This window comes from Sprattus sprattus (genome assembly GCF_963457725.1).
Source record: "Sprattus sprattus genome assembly, chromosome: 6".
NCBI classification, from domain to species: Eukaryota; Metazoa; Chordata; class Actinopteri; order Clupeiformes; family Clupeidae; genus Sprattus; species Sprattus sprattus.
Window position 1 is genome coordinate 16,490,611 of NC_137925.1, and position 19,716 is coordinate 16,510,326.

At 41.9% G+C, this 19,716-nt stretch overlaps 3 protein-coding genes across 3 annotated transcripts; 2 read left to right on the forward strand and 1 right to left on the reverse strand.

Moving 5' to 3' along the window:
- Positions 1-1,002: 1,002 nt before the first annotated feature.
- Positions 1,003-6,538, forward strand: klb (klotho beta; the record flags this gene model as incomplete). The annotated part of the gene is made up of 5 exons (XM_080840548.1): positions 1,003-1,761; positions 2,765-3,278; positions 3,379-3,641; positions 3,881-5,069; positions 6,105-6,538. 5 exons carry the CDS (start codon positions 1,003-1,005, stop codon positions 6,536-6,538), a joined length of 3,159 nt encoding a protein of 1,052 aa, XP_080696674.1.
- Positions 6,539-10,437: 3,899 nt separating this feature from the next.
- LOC308366398 (carotenoid-cleaving dioxygenase, mitochondrial-like) lies at positions 10,438-13,132 on the reverse strand (the record flags this gene model as incomplete). The annotated part of the gene is made up of 6 exons (XM_080840084.1): positions 10,438-10,554; positions 10,685-10,795; positions 10,967-11,149; positions 11,835-11,972; positions 12,647-12,814; positions 12,974-13,132. The coding sequence occupies 6 exons, from the start codon at positions 13,130-13,132 to the stop codon at positions 10,438-10,440; spliced, it is 876 nt and encodes a 291-aa protein (XP_080696210.1).
- A 778-nt stretch (positions 13,133-13,910) lies between these two features.
- On the forward strand, positions 13,911-17,844 carry ube2ka (ubiquitin-conjugating enzyme E2Ka). The gene is made up of 7 exons (XM_080840467.1): positions 13,911-14,171; positions 14,979-15,072; positions 15,259-15,317; positions 15,533-15,615; positions 15,780-15,879; positions 16,142-16,270; positions 16,403-17,844. The coding sequence occupies exons 1-7, from the start codon at positions 14,109-14,111 to the stop codon at positions 16,475-16,477; spliced, it is 603 nt and encodes a 200-aa protein (XP_080696593.1). The 5' UTR covers positions 13,911-14,108; the 3' UTR covers positions 16,478-17,844.
- Positions 17,845-19,716: the final 1,872 nt, after the last annotated feature.

Here is a 19,716-nt window from a genome sequence, read left to right on the forward strand (position 1 = left end):
TGCCAGTATATGATTTAACAAAACACTTTTGGCATTTAAATATCTGAAGACCGAAGCCCACATACAAAAAGCATGTTGAGACATCTGCTGAGATGTAGATATTTTAAGCCTACACATGGACAGACTGACTGGCAGACAAACACACACACAGGCAAACATGCACATCTCTGGATATAAATCTGCTCTAAAGTGGTAGCTTTGACACCTCCTCTTCCCTCTTGTCTTAGCCTGTCATGTCCTGTGAGGGATTTAAATCAAATGTCCTTTCACCTGCTACATCCAGTGACCTCAACCATAAGATTAACATCAGGGAAAGACAGAGCTAAGACAGATCTCTTCATAAAATGTGTGTAAAACTGCTGTTTTTGACATCCAATGTATCAGTGAAGGTTCTGTTGTGCCTTTCCAAAGCCTTTGGATAAACACATTTAGAAAGAGTGGCCTTTGCTTGAACTCACAAATAAATGTCAAAACAACTTAACTGACCTGATTGTTATAATATAATATAATGGTTGTCTCTCAACACGTAGCTGTGGAACAAAAGGAAAAATTGAATTATCATCTTAGCAACAGTCAACCAGTGGAAGGACAATGACAGCCATTAAGAGACACTTATTCCTTTGAGATCTGAGAGACAGAGAGAGAAAAACTCTGCAGCAGAGATGGAGAGGAAGCCTGTCATGAGTTGCGGGAACAGAGTTCATGTTAATCATTGACAAATCCCTCCTTACGTTCATAGTGTTTCGAAGACCATAACAGAGAGACAGAGGAAGCGACACAGAGTGTGTGTGTGTGAGAGAGATATAGACAGAGAGAGAGAGAATGTGTGTGTGTCTTTGCAACATAGAGAAGGCAAAGCAGTTAGAGGAATATTAAAATCGCCTTTCGGCATAGCCCTCACTCAGGTGCTTTCAGCGGGGTTGTCCTATTCCATGTAGTCTGTCTTCACACTTGCAGATGTGACAATTCGGTTGTGAGCTTTTTTGCCAAAGCTTTCTGAGCATGACTACTGCCCGGGTTTCAGTCTCTGTCCCCGAAGTCTCTCTTCTTCTGTTTGCTTACCTCTCAGTGAGTTTTTGGGACGGAGCTTGGTGTTCTTCTGGGGATGGACTGAAACAGTGGCAGAGGTCTCCGGCTATTTCCAGCCAGCAAAACAAGAGCCTCTACCTACATGGAACCTTCCCCTCTAACTTCCTCTGGGGAGTGGGGACCTCTGCCTATCAGACTGAGGGCTCCTGGGACCAGGGTGGGAAGGGACCCTCCATCTGGGACCACTTTACCCACACAAGGGAAGTCATCACAGAGACAGCAGATACCACGAGTGACAGTTATGCCCGATGGGAAGAGGACATGAAGGCGGTGAAATACCTGGGAACCCAAACTTATTCCTTCTCACTCTCCTGGCCACGTCTCTTTCCCAATGGTATCGGGGACCCCAACACAGAGGCGGTGACCCACTACCAGGGCATGATAAGAAGGCTTCAAGCCGAGGGCATCAAGCCAGTGGTGACCCTTTACCACTGGGACCTGCCGCTGGTCCTGCAGGAGCTCTATGGGGGCTGGAAGAACGACAGCGTTGTGGAGGCTTTTGTGGATTATGCTACATTCTGCTTCCAGATGTTTGGAGGCTCTGTGAAGTACTGGCTCACTATGCATAACCCTTATCTGATTGCAGTGCAAGGCTACGACACTGGGGTTCATGCACCAGGACAAAGCCACGATCCCACTGCCTCCTTTGTCGTTGGTCACAACCTCATTAGGGTGAGTGAGGGGTTAAGGGTCAAGTATAAATCGGTATAAGTCAGCATTCACAATAAAAAGAAGATGATAAGAAAGGGTGATAAGAAAGATGCAATGTTTAGATGAATACATTTTTAAGTAGAACGATTAGTTATTAGCCTCTTACTGCCAAAGTATCATTAACATTCATATATATTAAAGAACTTTGTCTATAGTCCTAAGGGTTTATTTTCACAGTGTCAAAATATATTTGACTCTTCAGTCATCTCAAGAGTTCACTCATTTTATTTAGTCGATATAACAAATGGATTATTTAGTAACTGACAGCCAGTGCAAGTAGCAAAAATGTGTACATTCTGTCAGGTCTTGTTGGGACGAGCTGATTTGATTGAGTTTACAGTTTCTGCAGGAAATGTATCATTTCATAACAGCTCTTCCATTTCAAATTCAAACCCATGCCAAACCTTTCTGAACAGCTGGGTTGTTTGCGTGTGGGATTGATATTTAATGAAAGATTAATCACTGCTAATGTGACTGAAACACGAGTGTGATGGACTTGTCTCAGGTCAGAGTCCACATATATCAGTGAGTCTGCAAGCATGGCCAATACCGGAGGACAGTAGGGTTGTTAATTAATAATATTCACCACTCAGGTCACATTGCACAACACAGTGTGTTTTTACACGTGTATCCAAGGAGCTGTTGAAATCTCTAACCTTAGTGCCAATCCATTTAGGCATACTGTATCCCTTTGAATTTTTCGGAGAGACATTCAATAGGTACGGAGGTATTAACATGTTTGTGTAAATCATTGTATTAGGTTGATCTTCAGAGACTTGTTTACATGCTGTCTTCAGTGCACATATAAATTCAGATTAATGCCAATCCACGATACTCAATTGAATTTGATACCTGAGCCATAAATGCATCATGCTATATCCATGACCTGTCTGTTTTTTTTATTTCCATTTGCCAAATGTCTACTTCATCTTAGTAACTTGAAGTTGTACTTTTCTATCTTTAGGCTCATGCTAAAGTTTGGCATGTGTACAACACCCATTTCCGTCCCCACCAAAATGGCCAGGTTTCTCTAACACTTGGATCCCACTGGGTAGAGCCGTTCAATGGCCAGTCCACACCTGCCAACGTTGAACTCTGCCAAAAATCCATGGAGGCTGTAATCGGGTGGTTTGCGGATCCTATTCACGGCACTGGGGACTACCCAACGTCATTGAAAGACTCAAACCAAGGGCTCATCCCAGAGTTTTCACCAGAGGAGAGAGCCTTTGTCAGAGGTACAGCAGATTTCCTCTCCCTGGCTTTTGGACCAGACACTCTCCGCATGGGCCAGCACCTGCCTCTCTATGGTCAGTTGTTGCTGATGGATTTGAGGAAAGTTCTGGGCTGGATTCAGATGGAGTATGACAACCCGGCGGTGCTGGTGGCTGAGAGTGGCTGGTTTACTGATGCATCGGTGAGAGAAGAAGACACTCTGGCCATTTATGTCATGAAGAGATTGTTAGGCCAGGTGCTTGAAGGTGAGGATAGTGTAGATTTATGGATGTGTCCATGTGCCATCACTACACATTGTTGCATGACTGCCTTCAAGTTGTACTCATTTTCTTTGTTCCTTTTCAGCTGTGGAGTATGATAGAGCACGGGTCTTTGGATATACTGCATGGTCTCTGGTAGATGGATTTGAGTGGAATTTTGGGTACGGTGTGAGGAGAGGTTTGTTTTATGTGGATTTTAATGACACTGACCGGAACAGAATCCCCAAAACCTCTGCAAAGTTCTACAGGCAGGTTGTTATGAACAGTGGCTTCAATGAGATCTCTGAGAGTATTAATGGACAATTCCCCTGTGATTTCCAGTGGGGAGTGGCAGACCCTGTCCTACATGTAAGTACAAATGTGAGGGAATACATTTTTGCTCGAAAATATTTGTTCTTTGCAAGTGTGTTCGTTAGTGACGTACTTTTATAAAACTGTATGTTAATATGAATCTATAATGGTACATTTGGACATTCTTTAACCTGGCACTGCCATCTTATTGGTCCGCACCAGAGTTGTCATGGTGAAATGCACTGAATATTTGTCTGATCATACCAGGGACTTTCCTCTCCGTTGCATACCCACAGGTTCGTCTCCACCCATACTCCGCTCAGTTCACTGACCCCAATCTCTATCGCTGGAACGTCTCAGATCCTAACAATCTACAAAGAGTTTCTGGGGTAACCCTCCGCACACGTGGTGCTCAGTGCACTGACTTCCTGTCTATTCGACGCCACCTGCATCTCCTTGAGGAAACACGGGCCACACATTATCGCTTTGCTGTGGACTGGTCCCACCTTCTCCCTGATGGAGATCCTGTACAGGTGGACCAAGAGGCGCTCAGATACTACCGCTGTTTCCTCATAGAGCTTCACAAACTAGGCGTCAAAGCAGTAGTCACACTCTACCACTCCAGCCATAGGTCACCATCACTGGGCATGCCCAAGCCACTGCAGGCTGCTGGCGGCTGGCTGAATTATAGTACGGTAGAGGCTTTTGAGGCCTACGCAACCTTTTGCTTTCAGGAGCTGAGCCCTTGGGTCAACACGTGGATCACCATCAATGAGCCCAATCGGCTGGCTGAACTGTACAATGGAAGCACAGAAAAGCACCTAAGGGCAGCTCACCATCTTCTCCTGGCACATGCCCAGGTGTGGCATGTTTACAATGACCAGTATCGCCCCCGACACGGTGCCCGGGTCACCTTTACTCTGCATGCTGATTGGGTGGAGCCAGCAAACCCGTTTCTAGAGAGCCACAAGGCTGCCACTGAGCGCCTCCTGCTATTTGAGCTTGGACGGTTCCTAGATCCCTTCTTGGCCAATGGAGGAGGGGAGTACCCTGAGCAAGTGCGGGGGTACCTGGAGGAAAATGTCCACACCTCCGGAGAAGATGGATCCTCTCCTTTGCCACACTTTACAGAACAGGAGAGGAAGAAGATAAGTGGAGCCTTGGACTTTATTGCTCTCAATCACTTCACCACACGCCTGGTCTCTCCTATAAACTCTCTAATCCCAGATGCCCAGCCTGGATCAAATCAACACCATCGCCCCATCCATGGCTGCTCCTTCCTCCATGACCCCAATTGGCATGTCTCTTACCTGGGACAGGCTGTGGTGCCCTGGGGCCTTCGAAAGGTCCTGAATTGGGTGAGTGGTCGCTATGGAAATGCACGGCCCATTGTTGTCATGGCTTCAGGGGTGGATGACCAGGCCTCCCATAATGACAACTTGAGACAAATCTACATTAGGGAGTACCTGCAAGAGGCACTTAAAGGTTAGTAGAGAAAAACACATACAGTATGTCCTGTTTCAGACTGCTTTAAATACATAATGATGAGACAAGGTGGATACTCATTACATATTATTTTGAATATTTCACTTCATATACTCATAATAAATTAAGTATTTCACACACTGTCTGCTGAAGTAATAGATGTCTGAAGCAATGTGAAAATTGTACCATCTTTGTCTCACATCTATATTAAAATATGAAAAGCTGTTCTGTAGTTATTCACTTCATACAAGATTTTTTTATATCGAATTGCATACAAGAAAGGTCAGTTAAGAATTATATAATCATAATCTCATGGTTCAGTGTGTATGTCATCTATCAATTCATCAACCATCGTGTGCATGGTCAATGGTCACTGTCACCGATCGCTAAACTAAAGACACATGTCTTATCATATGTTTCTGCTCTTAAACATTGGTTTATGGAGGACCTTTGAGATCATAAATGTGAATGGAGAACCTGGTGGGGGCTGAGGATAATGCAATATCATAACAGTGTTTTTCACTGATAGTGTGCTTGTACACGTTGCTCCCTCATGGTAACCGATTATTACCATGTCATAAAATGAATCATAGTGACGTGATAGGTGTTTGTGGTGTGACATTTACTCTTACACTGAACACACACTTAAGATCATTTTGCCATGCTTTGTTTGCGGAGCAGACAGACCTTTTGGTATGAACAGTCCACATTTTTGTGTCTGTCTTTGTGAAAATCAATTTTGACATCACTGACATACTATTCAAATATTGATTTAATACAAATAACATCTGTGTCATTGCTTTTGGTTAAATCAGATTCAGTGAACCATGCTCTTCAACAATACAGAACCTGCCATGTTTTCAGTAGATGAAAGCCTCTGTTATGAGGCTGCTCGGAATTGTCAAGGGAGCAACCGCTATCGCAGTTATAAATCTATATGCTCTGTGGCTCAGCATCTGTCTAACTGTAAACATGAAAACAGTCTTCTCCTTCTGCGCCCTTGAACTCATTTTCACTCATTCCATTTTCTTACAGCTCGTGAGCTGGATGGGGTTGACCTAAGAGGATTTTATGTCTGGAATCTTCAAGATCGTCACACGTTTCACTTTGGCCTGTTTGCTCCCATACACTACCAGTCACATCCTAAGGGTTCCGTCAGGGCGTACCGGGAGATCGTCTCCCGTGGTGGGTTCCCATCTGGGGACAGAGGCACACTAAAGTCCTGTCAGCTGCCTACAGCACAGGCCAGCTGCACATTCTGCACAAAGATTGCAGAGAACAAACCACTGTTGTTCTTTGGCATTTGCATTTTTATCAGCACCACTGTTCTCGCTGGAGTTTTAGTTGGCCTCCTCAGGAGAAAAGTGAGCATGGGGAGAGGACGTGTGGTGCGTCCCACAAGCCCTCCTCGAATCACAAGGCAGCACTGGGAGAGATTTGCCATGCAGCGGGTGGTGCAGAGAATGTGAGAGACAGACTGTATTTGCACAGCCGTCTTGCATAGTCCTTTGCATGCTGATGAATGGATTTAATATAGCCTACGGTCCGTTCATTTTTTTGCCCACGCATTGCTCTGTGATGTAAATTACCTGTGTTCTAACTTTATGCATGGCACTTTCTCTTACATGTTATTAGATAAACTGAAATTGCATAGTGTTTTTAGGAAATTGATACCTCATAGTAAGCACTTTTGTGTGAGAAAGTAGGAAAGTGTGGTCTTTAGACTGTGGTGTTTATTATACTAGCAGTCATCTGTAAAATGAGAGAGCTGATTGCCTTGTATTACATTTCAGTGGCATTTGTCTGTTTGGAGGGGAAAAGCAAGTAAGAAAACACAGTGTTGTATAGTTGCACATACTTTGTTTCCAACACTGAACTTCCTTGTTTTAGCATCAATGGTTTTCCAGTCTGGGTTATGTTTTTTATTGAAATCACATAGAGCCACCATTCATCTCACCTGTTTACAATAATTACTGTTTACTTGAAAATATTTTTTATGTGATTTCTAACACTGTTGTACTTTAAGCTATGAAACATATTCATAACGCCATTTCATTGCTCCTATTGAGTGAGACATCGTGTTATTCTTCATAAACTAGTGTTAAAACTGTTGTTGTTCATCTCTGATGCAGTCAGGCCCCCTGCTGGAAAATCTTAAATACAACACAACAATAATATCTCCCTGTGCCCTCTGTTTCTCAATGCTCTCCTACACTCTCGGAAGAAATCCAATGTATAGTTCCATCTCCAAAGAACCAGTCAACAGATTGCTATAGGTAGATCATGTATAGCTTGTGTGAGCTTCTTTTAAAGTAGGACTATATCTGAGACGACTCAGTGGGGCAATTGATCAACATCATTAAGACATAAGATTCAGTGTTTGGACTCTGGTTTGTTACAATTTTGGAAATAATCCTAGACCATATTGTGATAATCTGTGAAAACATCACAGATCAACCATATATTTCAAACATGGCTTGCTTAGACCATATGAGCCTCGCTGGTCAACGCTTTGTTTTGACCAGCAATGTGCAACAAATTGCCACACAGCAAGGGCAAAAAAGATGAGAATACATCTACAGCCCATCCTGATTTTCATTTTGAAGATAAGATATGTGAATGTATGTAAAAACACAACTTTCCATGTGCAATTGAAGACAATTTAAAGCAAAACTGGCAGGAAACTCTGGAATAACTCTGGAATACACCCATGATAAAATTCAGTGACGTGCCGTGAGGTTCGTAGCTGGTGAGGCACAGAAACCGGAAGTGATTACGTAATTTTGAGCTCTAGTTGTTTAAAAATGTATATAATGTATACATACATGTATATATGTCTATGGTTGTCATCTGATAGGTGAAAAAACGTTACGTTTTATTGTCTAATACCATTGTTTTTAAACAATCGTTTTTGTATTGTACTATGATGAGTTATTATGACCGCTTTAGTCTGAGTTTTTTTCTGTTTTTTTTTTCTTTTCTGTTTGCCGATTGTCTGTCAACGATTCCCGGGACACTGAAACACCGAGGTGCACGAAATTTGGTGGGCATGTAGCCCCACTAGATGAGCGTGGAACCATTGAGTTTCGTTCTTGTATGTTTGTGTTAAGGGGCCATGAAAACCCATACCATAACCAGTCATTACATGTATAGCGCCACCTAGATAAAAATTAAAAAGCAAAAATGAGGTGTTTTAATCGAATATATGTTGCCAGGGACATCAAGCATGTAACCGTCCATCTTCGGTAGAGTTTTTGTCCATGGATGAAGCAAAATGGCTCTGTAGCGCCCCCTAGAACATTGCAGAAACCCCTGCGCATTGGGGTTATTTTGGCGTATCTTGACGGAATACGGTACAAGTCTTCATCATGCTTGGACGCACCAAAAAGTCTCTTGACGCCATGATGGCAGGTCCACTGGAAGTCGGCCATTTTGAGTGGAAGATGCGTTTTGACAGCGTTTGAACACCTCGCATCTGATCGAACTTCTTTGACAAATTTAATGGTAACGCCTTGAAATGTGGTCAGGTTACTCTTTAGCCATGGGCGACTAAAAGTTGGATTGGATTTTCTCAGTAGTCGGAAGGTGTGGGCGTGGCAGACCCTCAAACTTTGCCAACTTGCCAGTGCTTGCCACAAAACACAAAGTCTCTTATAACTCTTGTGAACAGTTTGATCCAGAGAAAATGTCTTAGGGTGGACGCTGGATCAGGCCCGAACGCGTACATATGCCTGACTGATATCACCTATAGCGCCACCTGTTGGTGGTTGGAAACTTCACTTTGTTTCCACACCTCTTTATGTGACCTGTTTTAACAAACTACATTGCAAAAGAAAAATATACCAAAACAGTCCACAAAAAAGTAGTACACGAAACATTACATTACCAAATCATCAAAATCTATCACAAATAATTCCTTTAATACATAAAAATGAAACACAAACCAATTTACACACACAAAACACATAAAAACACACAAACACACTGACAACCATGACTCATTCTGTGTTAAAACCTACTGAACAGTTCGGCAGTCATATTTTGTAACGCTTTGCGTTACGTCTAGTTTTTTTATTTTTTATTTTTTTTGTTTGCCAATTTTCTGTCAACGATTTCCGGGACACTGAAACACCGGGTTGCACGAAATTTGGTGGGCATGTAGCTTTACTAGATTAGCGTGGAACCACTGATTTTCGTTTTGATCCGTTGCACCCCCGTCGGACTGGACCCCTTTTAAAGAGGGTGGGGCGATTCAGTTTTCTGTGAATATGTCGAAAACCGTAGGGCTTAGGATGGGCGTGGCAGACCCTCAAACTATGCACTCTTCACAACTCCAGTCACTTATAACTTATGCATATATTGTCGAAAGTGCACGAAATTATGAGACCCTCTGAATGCATGCCAACTGGCCTGTAGGTGGGCTGACACAGTTTTCTACGTATATTCCGAGAACTGTAGGGCTTAGGAGGGCCACATGTTTTTTGTATGTTTGTCTAAAGGGGCCATGTCAACCCATCCCATAACCACTCATTTTATGTATAGCACCACCTACTTAAAAATGAAAAAGCAAACATGAGGTGATGTCAGCCAGAGATACCTGCAATTACATGGTCAAAACTGCACCATAATGCATGGTCAAAACTGCAACAGATACACAAACACATACACAGTAGACATTTGTATGCACACAAACACACACAGTAGACATACTGTATGTACGCGTGCACAAATAATTCCTTTAATACATTAAAATGAAACACAAACCAATTTACACACACAAAACACATAAAAACACACAAACACACTGAACCTACTGAACAGTTCGGCGGTCATATTTTGTAACGCTTTGCGTTACATCTAGTATTTTGTAACGCTTTGCGATACGTCTAGTTTATAAAATTATACAGTACGTGAGTTTATTAACTTTCATTTATTTGAAAAAAGATACTTGATACATTACATACGTTTGAAAAATACATTATTTAAATAGGTAGGTATAACAAAACTTAAACAGAATATACAGCATTATGCTGCCAACCAATACTTCTCTTCAAAAATACAATTGTGTCATCCCTTCACTTGAACAACTATTATACATTTACATTTTTTTTTAATCAACCATTCTATCATGCAGGCAGAGTCAGTTGAATAACCCAAGCATTTTCCATAAGTGATCCTAGAAGAAGTAAGCAAAGTCATCTAAAAAACTAAAAGGGATTTTACAATATCATTTTAAGAGCAGCCATCATCTGACAATGATGCACTTTCACAAGGACTCAAATCATATCTTGATCCTCTTGCGTGCCGTTTCTAATCTATATGCCGTGCTAAACGCTTGCAGAGTGCCTTTTTTTCAGTCTTGGGTTGTTTAAGCAGTAGCGTTGAAAGTACCGTGGAAACCATAAGGGATGTTCACAGGCACCTCTGCTCTGCCCAACTCCTCAAATGACCTGGCATCCAAAGCCAGCAGGAATGTGCCCTTGTCCTGGGGAGGGACAGATTCAAGTTTGTGGTTAGATTATTCTATTTGTTAAAAGAAAGCCAAGTTAAGAGTTTGCATTGCATAATTTGCTGAACCAACAACACGATAGGGGAATCTACACTTTGCACCTTACCTTATTTGGAGTGACGACCACAGACAAAATGACACCATCATCTTCCTCTTTTGCATCAGGTGTTGGCACAAACACTGGTTCAGAGGGGTAAACTCCAGGCTTCTGCCACACCTAAAAAAAACAAAAAACAATAATGAATATTTTAGTAACATTTATATGAATGCACCTCTAACAACTAACACTTACGTTCTGTATCTGAATACATCCATTGAATACAGCAAACATCACATTTATGAAATAGTTTTATTTATAGATTAATACACATATTTATTTGGTACTTACTTTCATTTTTTTCCCTTCCAGGTCCATTTTGATCAGGGAGTCTCCCACCAGGTGCCGGAAGCCACAGCCATAGTAATAACGGTAAGGATGGGCGTTGCGCTTTGCATAGTTGATTTGTGGGAATTCTAGCCCACCATATTCATGGAGATCATCACCATGGAGATCTTCATGTGTGCAGTGAACCTTCAGAATAGAAATGAGACATTTAACCACTCTTCTAAGCTCCAGGACTTATAACAAACAAGGCTGAGCTAGTCAGTTTTTATTGTCGCACAAACCACACAGCAAAACACGTGTGAATATTTTTGGCGACAAAGGACACACACACACACACACACACACACACACACACACACACACACACACACACACCACACACGGAGGCCGAGGTCGCAGTGAATTTATTCTCTGCATTTATTCCATCCTAGACTGTCCTTCCTCCAGGACCCCAGGTGCAGTGGGCAGCTTTTAGGCGCACAGGGACCAGGTAAAGTGATAGGTCCCGTCCTGGTCAGGGACAGAAAGGAGATTGGTCTGTTCTTCTGCATGTTTTTCTGTTGGGGGTTCTTAGTGGAGGAAACCCCTTGTGAACACGGGGAGAACATGCAAACTCCACACAGAAAGGCCCGGGAGATAGCCCACCTGAGCACTGAAGGCCCGGGAGATAGCCCACCTGAGCACTGAAGGCCCGGGAGAAAGCCCACCTGAGCACTTAAGGCCTGGGGAGATCCTACCCCCCAGTGATCAACAGCGCCCCATGCGGGACTTTGTCCTGAATGCTACTTTTGCCAGTTTACAAAGGCGTTCACAAAAAATTATTTTCATTTAAAATAATTGAAGTGTGACTGGCATAGGCTTATTGACCTACCTGATTTTGGGCAGTCTTGATAGCTGTTGCTTGGCTGTCTGGTCTGGTGTTCAAGTTCTCTCCACAAGGTGTCTTACTATGCACATTCAAAGGCAGCACAAAACTTCTGGGAAATACTCTGCACATTGTGTTGTAAACCTAAAGAAATCAGATATCTGTTTTAGTGGAAAGACAATATATACATACAAAATAAAGACATGTTATGTTTTGGTCCCATATTTCATTATCGGAGATAAAAAGTTACTGTAATTTCTCCATGCTCACAAGAATCTTACAACCCAAAATCAGAAAAAGTTGGGACGGTATGTTAAATTAAAACTGAAAACAGTGATTTGTACATTCTTTTTAACGTGTATTACATTGAAAACAATACAACAGCACATTATTTGATGATTGTATCGTTTTTTCAAAATAAACATTTAATACAATTTCGAGGCTTGCATTATATATCATATTTTACAGCATTTATCACTTTGTAACGTTGCAGTCCTTTTCACAATATTCAAAAGATGTTTAGGGACTGAAGACACCAAGTGAGGAAGTGTTTCATGTCTGAACTTGTCCCATTCTTCCTGCAAACAAGTCTTAAGCATGGCAAAGGTACAGGGTATTTAATGTCGGATTTTGCGTTTCAAAATCAGTCAAGTTTTTACTGGCAATGGTGGATATAATAGTTAATATTATATTGTTTAGTATATTATTTAAATTACTCTCCTTATCTTAAGGCATAAAGCGTGTTCAGCACATGTTACGAACATTGAAATTCTGCTCCTTTTGCACTCTGGAGAAGGTGTACTTTAAGCATACATTACCTCATCAAGGTCCTCCCCTGACTTGCGCAGGTTCTGGACCATGTAGTTGTGGATGGCTTTGCAGTCATCAGCGCAACACATGTCCATCACCAAGAACCCATTGTCCTCAAAGGCATTGATCTGATGGAAGATGGAAAGTGGCTTGGTGTGGTACTCAATATGGCACAGCTGGAAGAAAACAGATTAAAGGAGGAAGATTAAAATGAGTGGTAAGGTAGTCCAGTCCGTCTCTGTATGTATGTACTGTATGGGTGGATATACAGTATGTAAACATTCATGTATGTATGAGCTTAAACAATGTTTAATTATATTTGAATGTGTCCATACCTTGCCAGTGTGCTTGTTAATCACATGGAAGATCGTGTCATTCTTAGGATCCCAGTACACACCATCACTGATGCCTTTCCCCCTCAGTTTACTAGTGATGATCTTCAGCAAGTCCAACTTAATGGCTTGCTCAATGAAGACTACATAGTTCTCAGTCATCGCTATATCCAAAGGAAAACAATTTCATATTAGTTTGTTTGTGGCACCGCACTATGAATTAGGGCTTAGACACCCTCACAGATAGACCCCAGTGGTTACCTGAGTTTGCATTTAGCTGCTGTGGTAGAAGTTAAGGAATCTAAAGGGAAATCTACAGTTTTCTACTAGTTTAGGGCTCAGATACACATACGCGTTTTTGTAAAAACGCGACGCTAGGAAATACATTGATTCCTATGGTACGGCGCGCTTTCACGCAAAGCGCCCCGTACCATAGGAATCAATGCATTTCCTAGCGTCGCGTTTTTACAAAAACGCGTATGTGTATCTGAGCCCTTACTGGATTGGTGACATTCTATTCTTTCTTTTTCTGTATGATTGTATTATTTGGCAAAGTGCGGCGGCCAAAACAGAAGCGGTGCGCTTCCCTGCCTTGCGCTGGAAAGTTGAGAATAGTTCAACTTTTAAGCGCACCTAAAAAACGCTTCAAAGACGCAACGCGTGGTGGAGAAGGGGCGCACGCTTTAAACGCGCCGTACCATAGGAATCAATGCATTTGCTCGCGTCCCGTTTTTACAAAAATGCGTATGTGTATCTGAGCCCTATGACTGCACGTCAAATTGAAGGTTCTCAATTTATACCACGGAGGGGAGGTACCAGAGTCGGTTTCTCAGAAAGATGTTATCATGTGACACCCATCACACTAGATGGCGCTGTTTATTTAGCTTCAATTGAGGTTCTTACACAAACAAAACCAATGAAGAAGTGGTCATATCACAGGGGTGCGAAACGTAAAAATCCTGCATCTTCGGTAATTTTACGGTGACAGACACAAGGTGTGACAGACACTAGGATAGTGATAAAGTGAGAGGTGGGGTCCTCCTAGCCTGTCACCTAAACGTATTTTCAGACTGAATCCCAACGAGGCCCTACTCGCGGACACTGTTCTAATTTCACCCATCAAATACGCGGCGGCATCATGGCCTACATCGCTGTCCAAAGGATAAAACGGGAATTTAAGGAGGTTCTGAAAAGCGAAGAGGTAAGGTAGTAATTTCTTCTCGTCGACCACAATATCCGTAAGCTTATTTGGCCATGAGCCATGCTTGATAGTATTCAAAACAAACGCTATTCTATGAAATGTTTGTTAGCTAGGTTGCTCGATAGCTAGCTAGCCCTTCCGAAAAGCTTATAATTTTCAACTTGCACATTGTTGCTAAAAGGGTATTTAACCCCAATGTCGCAGTGTTACAATGTTGCAAGGTACGTGAGGTCACAACGGTCAAAAGCATGCATAACTTGCTAGTATTGGTTGAATGTCGTCATGTTCGCTGCAGAAAAGGCAGACAACTTCATGTTAGGACTAGTAGAACAACATTGACATTAGCTTGTTATGCTAAGGCCCAACGATAAGTTAAAGCAATAACATCTCTACCTGGCTAGCTAACAATGCATGATGACTAGGATCTCACCGGTGTTGAGAAATAATATGGTTGGTGTGTTGACAATGATCTTCGTGTTTGACAGTCGGGGGACCCTGCCCCTTAAATTATACAACAGGTAGCCGTCTGATTGTGCTTTTATTGACAAGGAATTATATTTAATCACAGTTATTGACGGGATAGCTTATCACCCATGTTCAGTAAATTAATTGCTCAAGACATGGTGGGTGCATGTGGCCCAGTCCTGTTGAAAAAGCATTTACTTGACTATAACTTAAAGGTTCCCACTTAGATTTGTACTTATTTGGCATAGTACAGACTGCTGCATTATTGTCATTTTAACTTTTTTCTCTTCTTTCACACTTCACAATATTGCGCTTCTGCATTTCTGTTCTCGCCCTGTATAGACGAGTAAAAACCAGATCAAGGTGGACCTAGTGGATGAGAACTTCACAGAACTAAAGGGAGAGATAGCAGGACCCCCAGACACACCCTATGAGGGTAAAGTGATCTTAGTTTGCTTATTCTGTTAAAAAAGACAATACTTTAAGTAATCAGGAACTTTATAATTGCATGTCCTGGATACTGATTTAATGTGTTTTAAATGTTACTGTTACAATGTACCAATATTAATGCATTGTTCTTAGTCTGGTCCAACATTTTTTTCTCTCCCTACTTTTCTTCCAGGAGGTAGATTTCAGTTAGAAATCAAAATTCCAGAAACATATCCATTCAACCCACCAAAGGTAGGCTTGTTTAGTTTGCCTGTGGTGTGTGGTTCGTCCTGTTTGACCTGATTTACATCTGATGATTACAGATGTAAACTTGCGCAAGGGATTTAGCCACAACACAGCTGAAATAGGACTTGCATTGCTACACCCAAGTAAACCTCTGAATGCTTGTTTATATGAAGTAATGAAATTATGAACATTGGCTTTGCTTGTCCCCTCCACTTACTTAGGTGCGATTTATCACAAAAATCTGGCATCCCAACATCAGCTCCGTCACTGGTGCTATATGCCTGGACATCCTCAAAGACCAGTGGTGAGTGGACACTTACCTCCTACATATTTAACCAGATTTAATCTACATGTTGTGATGTTTCGATGTCACAGAAACAGCTGATTGCGGAGGCTGACAGTGCTTGGCCATCCTATTGGCTAGTTAGAAGTAATGAAGAGGGACTTAATGTTGTTGTTTGGCTCCAGGGCGGCAGCCATGACCCTGCGGACAGTACTGCTGTCGTTACAGGCTTTACTGGCAGCAGCGGAGCCGGACGACCCACAGGACGCTGTGGTTGCCCATCAGGTTAGTTGCCTATGACTTGGATTATTAACACAGTTCAATGGGATTGGCCTATGTGATAGAATCTGTGGTAAACAAAACAATTTGTATGTATGGAGTACATTGAAATTTAGAATACTTGTTCTTGTCCTCATTACTTGAGGATTTCACACATACACTCCAAAGGTGGTGCAGTTTGTGTTATGATTATTCTGCTTGTGATGGCTCACGTATGGGCATGGCAGTTTTTATGACCTATTGTCTTGCTTTTCTCCTTTTCCACCAGTATAAGCAGAACCCAGAGATGTACAAACAGACAGCTCGGCTTTGGTCGCACGTATACGGCGGTGCTCCCATCTCCAGTTCAGAATACACACGCAAAATAGACAAACTCTGTGCAATGGGCTTTGACAAAGTGAGTGTTTGCTGAACAGTTTGGAGAAATTGGAGACTAAATTGAGTTCAGGCAAGGTGTGTCTAGTTGATTTATTATAGTGTGTGTAATAAGTGAGCTGATTTGAGATTTGCTTGTTCTCTCTCATTGCAGAATGCAGTAATAGTGGCGCTGTCATCGAAATCCTGGGATGTTGAGACGGCAACAGAGCTTCTGCTCAGCAACTGAATCCAATCTGAGAGTCTACCTGCCTGCACCTACCCTACGACTACCATCCTCCTCATTTCCTCAATTCTCTCGTCTTACCATCTGCAAGTCTCTCTCTCTCTCTCTCTCGCACTCACTCACTCATACACACAGACATTCCGTCGCTTTCCTCTGTCGGTACCCTTCATCAGGTCCCAAGACAAAGGCCCTTACATCTTCACGTCCATCTTGCAGTTTCAACCTATTCACTCTTTCTCCCTCTCTCTCTCTCTCTCTCTCTAACTCTCTAACACACACACACACACACACACACACACACACACACACACACACACACCAGTGCAGTGTCTTTATCCTGTCTCTTCTCTGACCACATCCCCACTAATGGGCATTTAAAAACAGTTTTTCAGTAGATCTGTCTTCTCTTTCCTTACACACACTCAAATGCACAGTCTCTTCCTTCTTCCATTTTACTTGTTTTACCTGGACTGGCCATTGCCTTTTGTTTTCTTTTGAGATCCTTCCTTTCCAATGTGCAGCTTCTTCTCTTCAGTTCTTTTGACTTTTTTGCTCCATTCCAACCACACTCTCCTCTTACCTTTGTGTTGTCAGGTGACTCTTCACCAGGTATTTTTTAAACAGGTTGCTTTTCCTCTCAACCTCCTGTCCCTACCTCTTTTATGCACAATCATCCATATCTACCCCAACACCCCTTTTTTAATTTTTTTGGAAGACATTCAGACTCCCACTTTTAAGCTTACAGATAATGTAAAGAATTGATATCCATCTTCCCCACTGTTCATCAACAGCATAGCCTGAACCAACCAAGACTGGATTATTAAAAAAAAAAAAGACAGCAATGATGCCACACCCACAGAACTATGTCTTGAGAAAATTACATGAAAAAAAATCATCTGTAAATAATGCTATTAAAGTCTGTATAAATGAAAAAAGGACATGTGGGAAATCATTGGTTAAAATAGATCATGTATATCTGTTCAGTTTTCTTGTGTTTGGCAGCATTGTTTACAAGAGACTTTGTGTCAAAGCAGCTTATCGGAGTTCGTGAGCATGAAATGCTTAAGAACCAGTGAATGGAGGATAAAACTAAATGGACTTGATGAAACCTTCTGAAGAAACCAACTGGGGCTGCTCTCCCAGAACCTTTCTAGTAGTAGTATGAACATTGCAAATAAGAGAGGATGCCAAATGATGCTCCCTTGCCACTATTTAACGATGATCGTAGTGCTACAAGGTTAAAGACCCCCAGATCTACAGACTGTGAAAAAAGCAGTGTGAATTGAAGGCAGCATAATTAGGGAAGACCCAAAACGGTTGCTTTTGGTTTCATTTAATTAATTTACTGTCATCGTTATCATAAAATGGTATGTATATGAAATATACATAAATATTTTAGAGAATGACTACTGCATACATTGTGTTTGTTTCTCTCTTTCTTTGGTATCTGTGTGTGCATTCTAAAGTGTTGGTGGCGTTCTCAGTTAAAACTAGAGTGTGGCTAATTTGGTGTGTTGCAGGGAAATGAAATTCCAGTGGGAATTTCTTGTGCAGCTGAGCCTGAGAAAGTAGAACAAGCAAATTAATGAAGATCAGAGAGTTCTGTGTGTGTGTGTGTGTGTGTGTGTGTGTGTGTGTGTGTGTGTGTGCGCGTGTGAATGTGAATAAGAGTGTGAGCACAAGTGCAAGCAAGCAAGCATGAAAGGGATTGGACGTGTTGCAATTTTGTAAAAAGTCTTGATAGGCAAAAATATGCTTTTAATTGAGAGAGGATAAAAATCATTGACCTGAGAGTCCTTTATTTCTGTTCTCATTTGGTTTGTAGGGGAAAGAGGAGCATGAAGACATGGAAAGTGCATATGCAGTTATTCATCTGTGCACTAATTCAAGGAAACTTGTAGCAGATGGTTGCACTGGGGTGCATGTTGTGATTGAAACGCTTCCATAAGTCATTCCCACCCTTCCCCTGGCAAGAGAAAGATCACGCTGGTGTGGGACAAGTGCCTTACAAATGTAAAAGCCGCTGTTGTCACAACACATAATCGTCTTTCAGATGTACTATTTACAAAATCAGCTTTAGATCCAGAAGAAAGCCACAGGTGTGCAGAGGGAATTAACAGACTGTTCCGCTGAGGGTTAACAGGTTCATTATTATTGTCTTTCCATAATGGCAGGATTGCCAAGGGACCATGAGAGAGAGAGAGACACAGAGGAAGAGAGAGAGAGGGATGCAGTGGGAGGGGCCAAGCTCCAGAGATTTCCCAGTGTCCGTATGTCGCTATCCCACGCTGATAAAACACCTGCTATCATGCTACAGCCCAGCTGGGCTTTGAGTTACATACCGACACCTAGGGCAACCAAAGCCCGTTTTGTACCTTTCCTTTTGGCTGATGAGTATCTCTGGAGCAGCGCTCGAACAGGTTTTAATCTCAGTGGTAACCGAGAGATTGGGAACTATTTGGGGAAGCCCGACCACGCCTTAAGTCTCATTTGCATTTAAGTGAGGCAGCCCATTTGTACTACAGAAGGTGTCATATATTCTTGTTGCCAATTTGTTTTTGTTTATTTGATTCCAAACACTTCTCAGCACTCGTGCAGTCTTGTAAACCTTCCATCTGTACTGTATGCAGCTCTCTGCAGATTTCAGTCTTAAATGTAAACAAAAAAAATATGAAAAAATAAAATGGATATAATGTCATGGAATATTAAGAATTTATATTCTCATTTTCTCTTAATTTCAATATTGAGAATCCATATGTATATAAAATATGTTTTTTTTATTCTAGTGATATAAATAGACACCATGTTACTGTAAACTGTGTGTTTGTCATCAGAAATTGATTCAATAGACAATGATAAACATTGCCATTTGTTTTTCTAAAAAAAAAACATTTATAATGTTTTATAAAGGGTTTTGTTGGGTGAAGATACTTGGCTGCAGTGTTGGATAGCCATGCAGCTAAAGTGTGACCTCTTCTGAAGCCTCTGTTCCCCATACAATAGAAGATATCACGTTCAAGTGTACTTACAGGTAGGATTTATTTATGCATTGCCGAGGCATCACGAATAACTATCACGTGGAACCTGGTTTTCTTTACACCGCCAGGGATCCAAAGGCTTGACAGTAAAATATGGCTCTTCTGACATCATTAGTGTCATTGAGATCTGTTCATCTCTTCTATTACCTTCTTCCCCGATGCAGTGAGCCCTCCTGCCAAGCGCCTGACTGACAGCTGAATAGC

Excerpts from the sequence above, each read along its gene's own strand:
- ube2ka (XM_080840467.1), top strand. The coding sequence starts at position 14,109 with ATGGCCTACATCGCTGTCCAAAGGATAAAACGGGAATTTAAGGAGGTT. Across the intron at positions 14,172-14,978 it reads AGGTTCTGAAAAGCGAAGAG|ACGAGTAAAAACCAGATCAA; the intron begins GTAAGGTAGTAA and ends CGCCCTGTATAG. Across the intron at positions 15,073-15,258 it reads CCCAGACACACCCTATGAGG|GAGGTAGATTTCAGTTAGAA; the intron begins GTAAAGTGATCT and ends CTTTTCTTCCAG.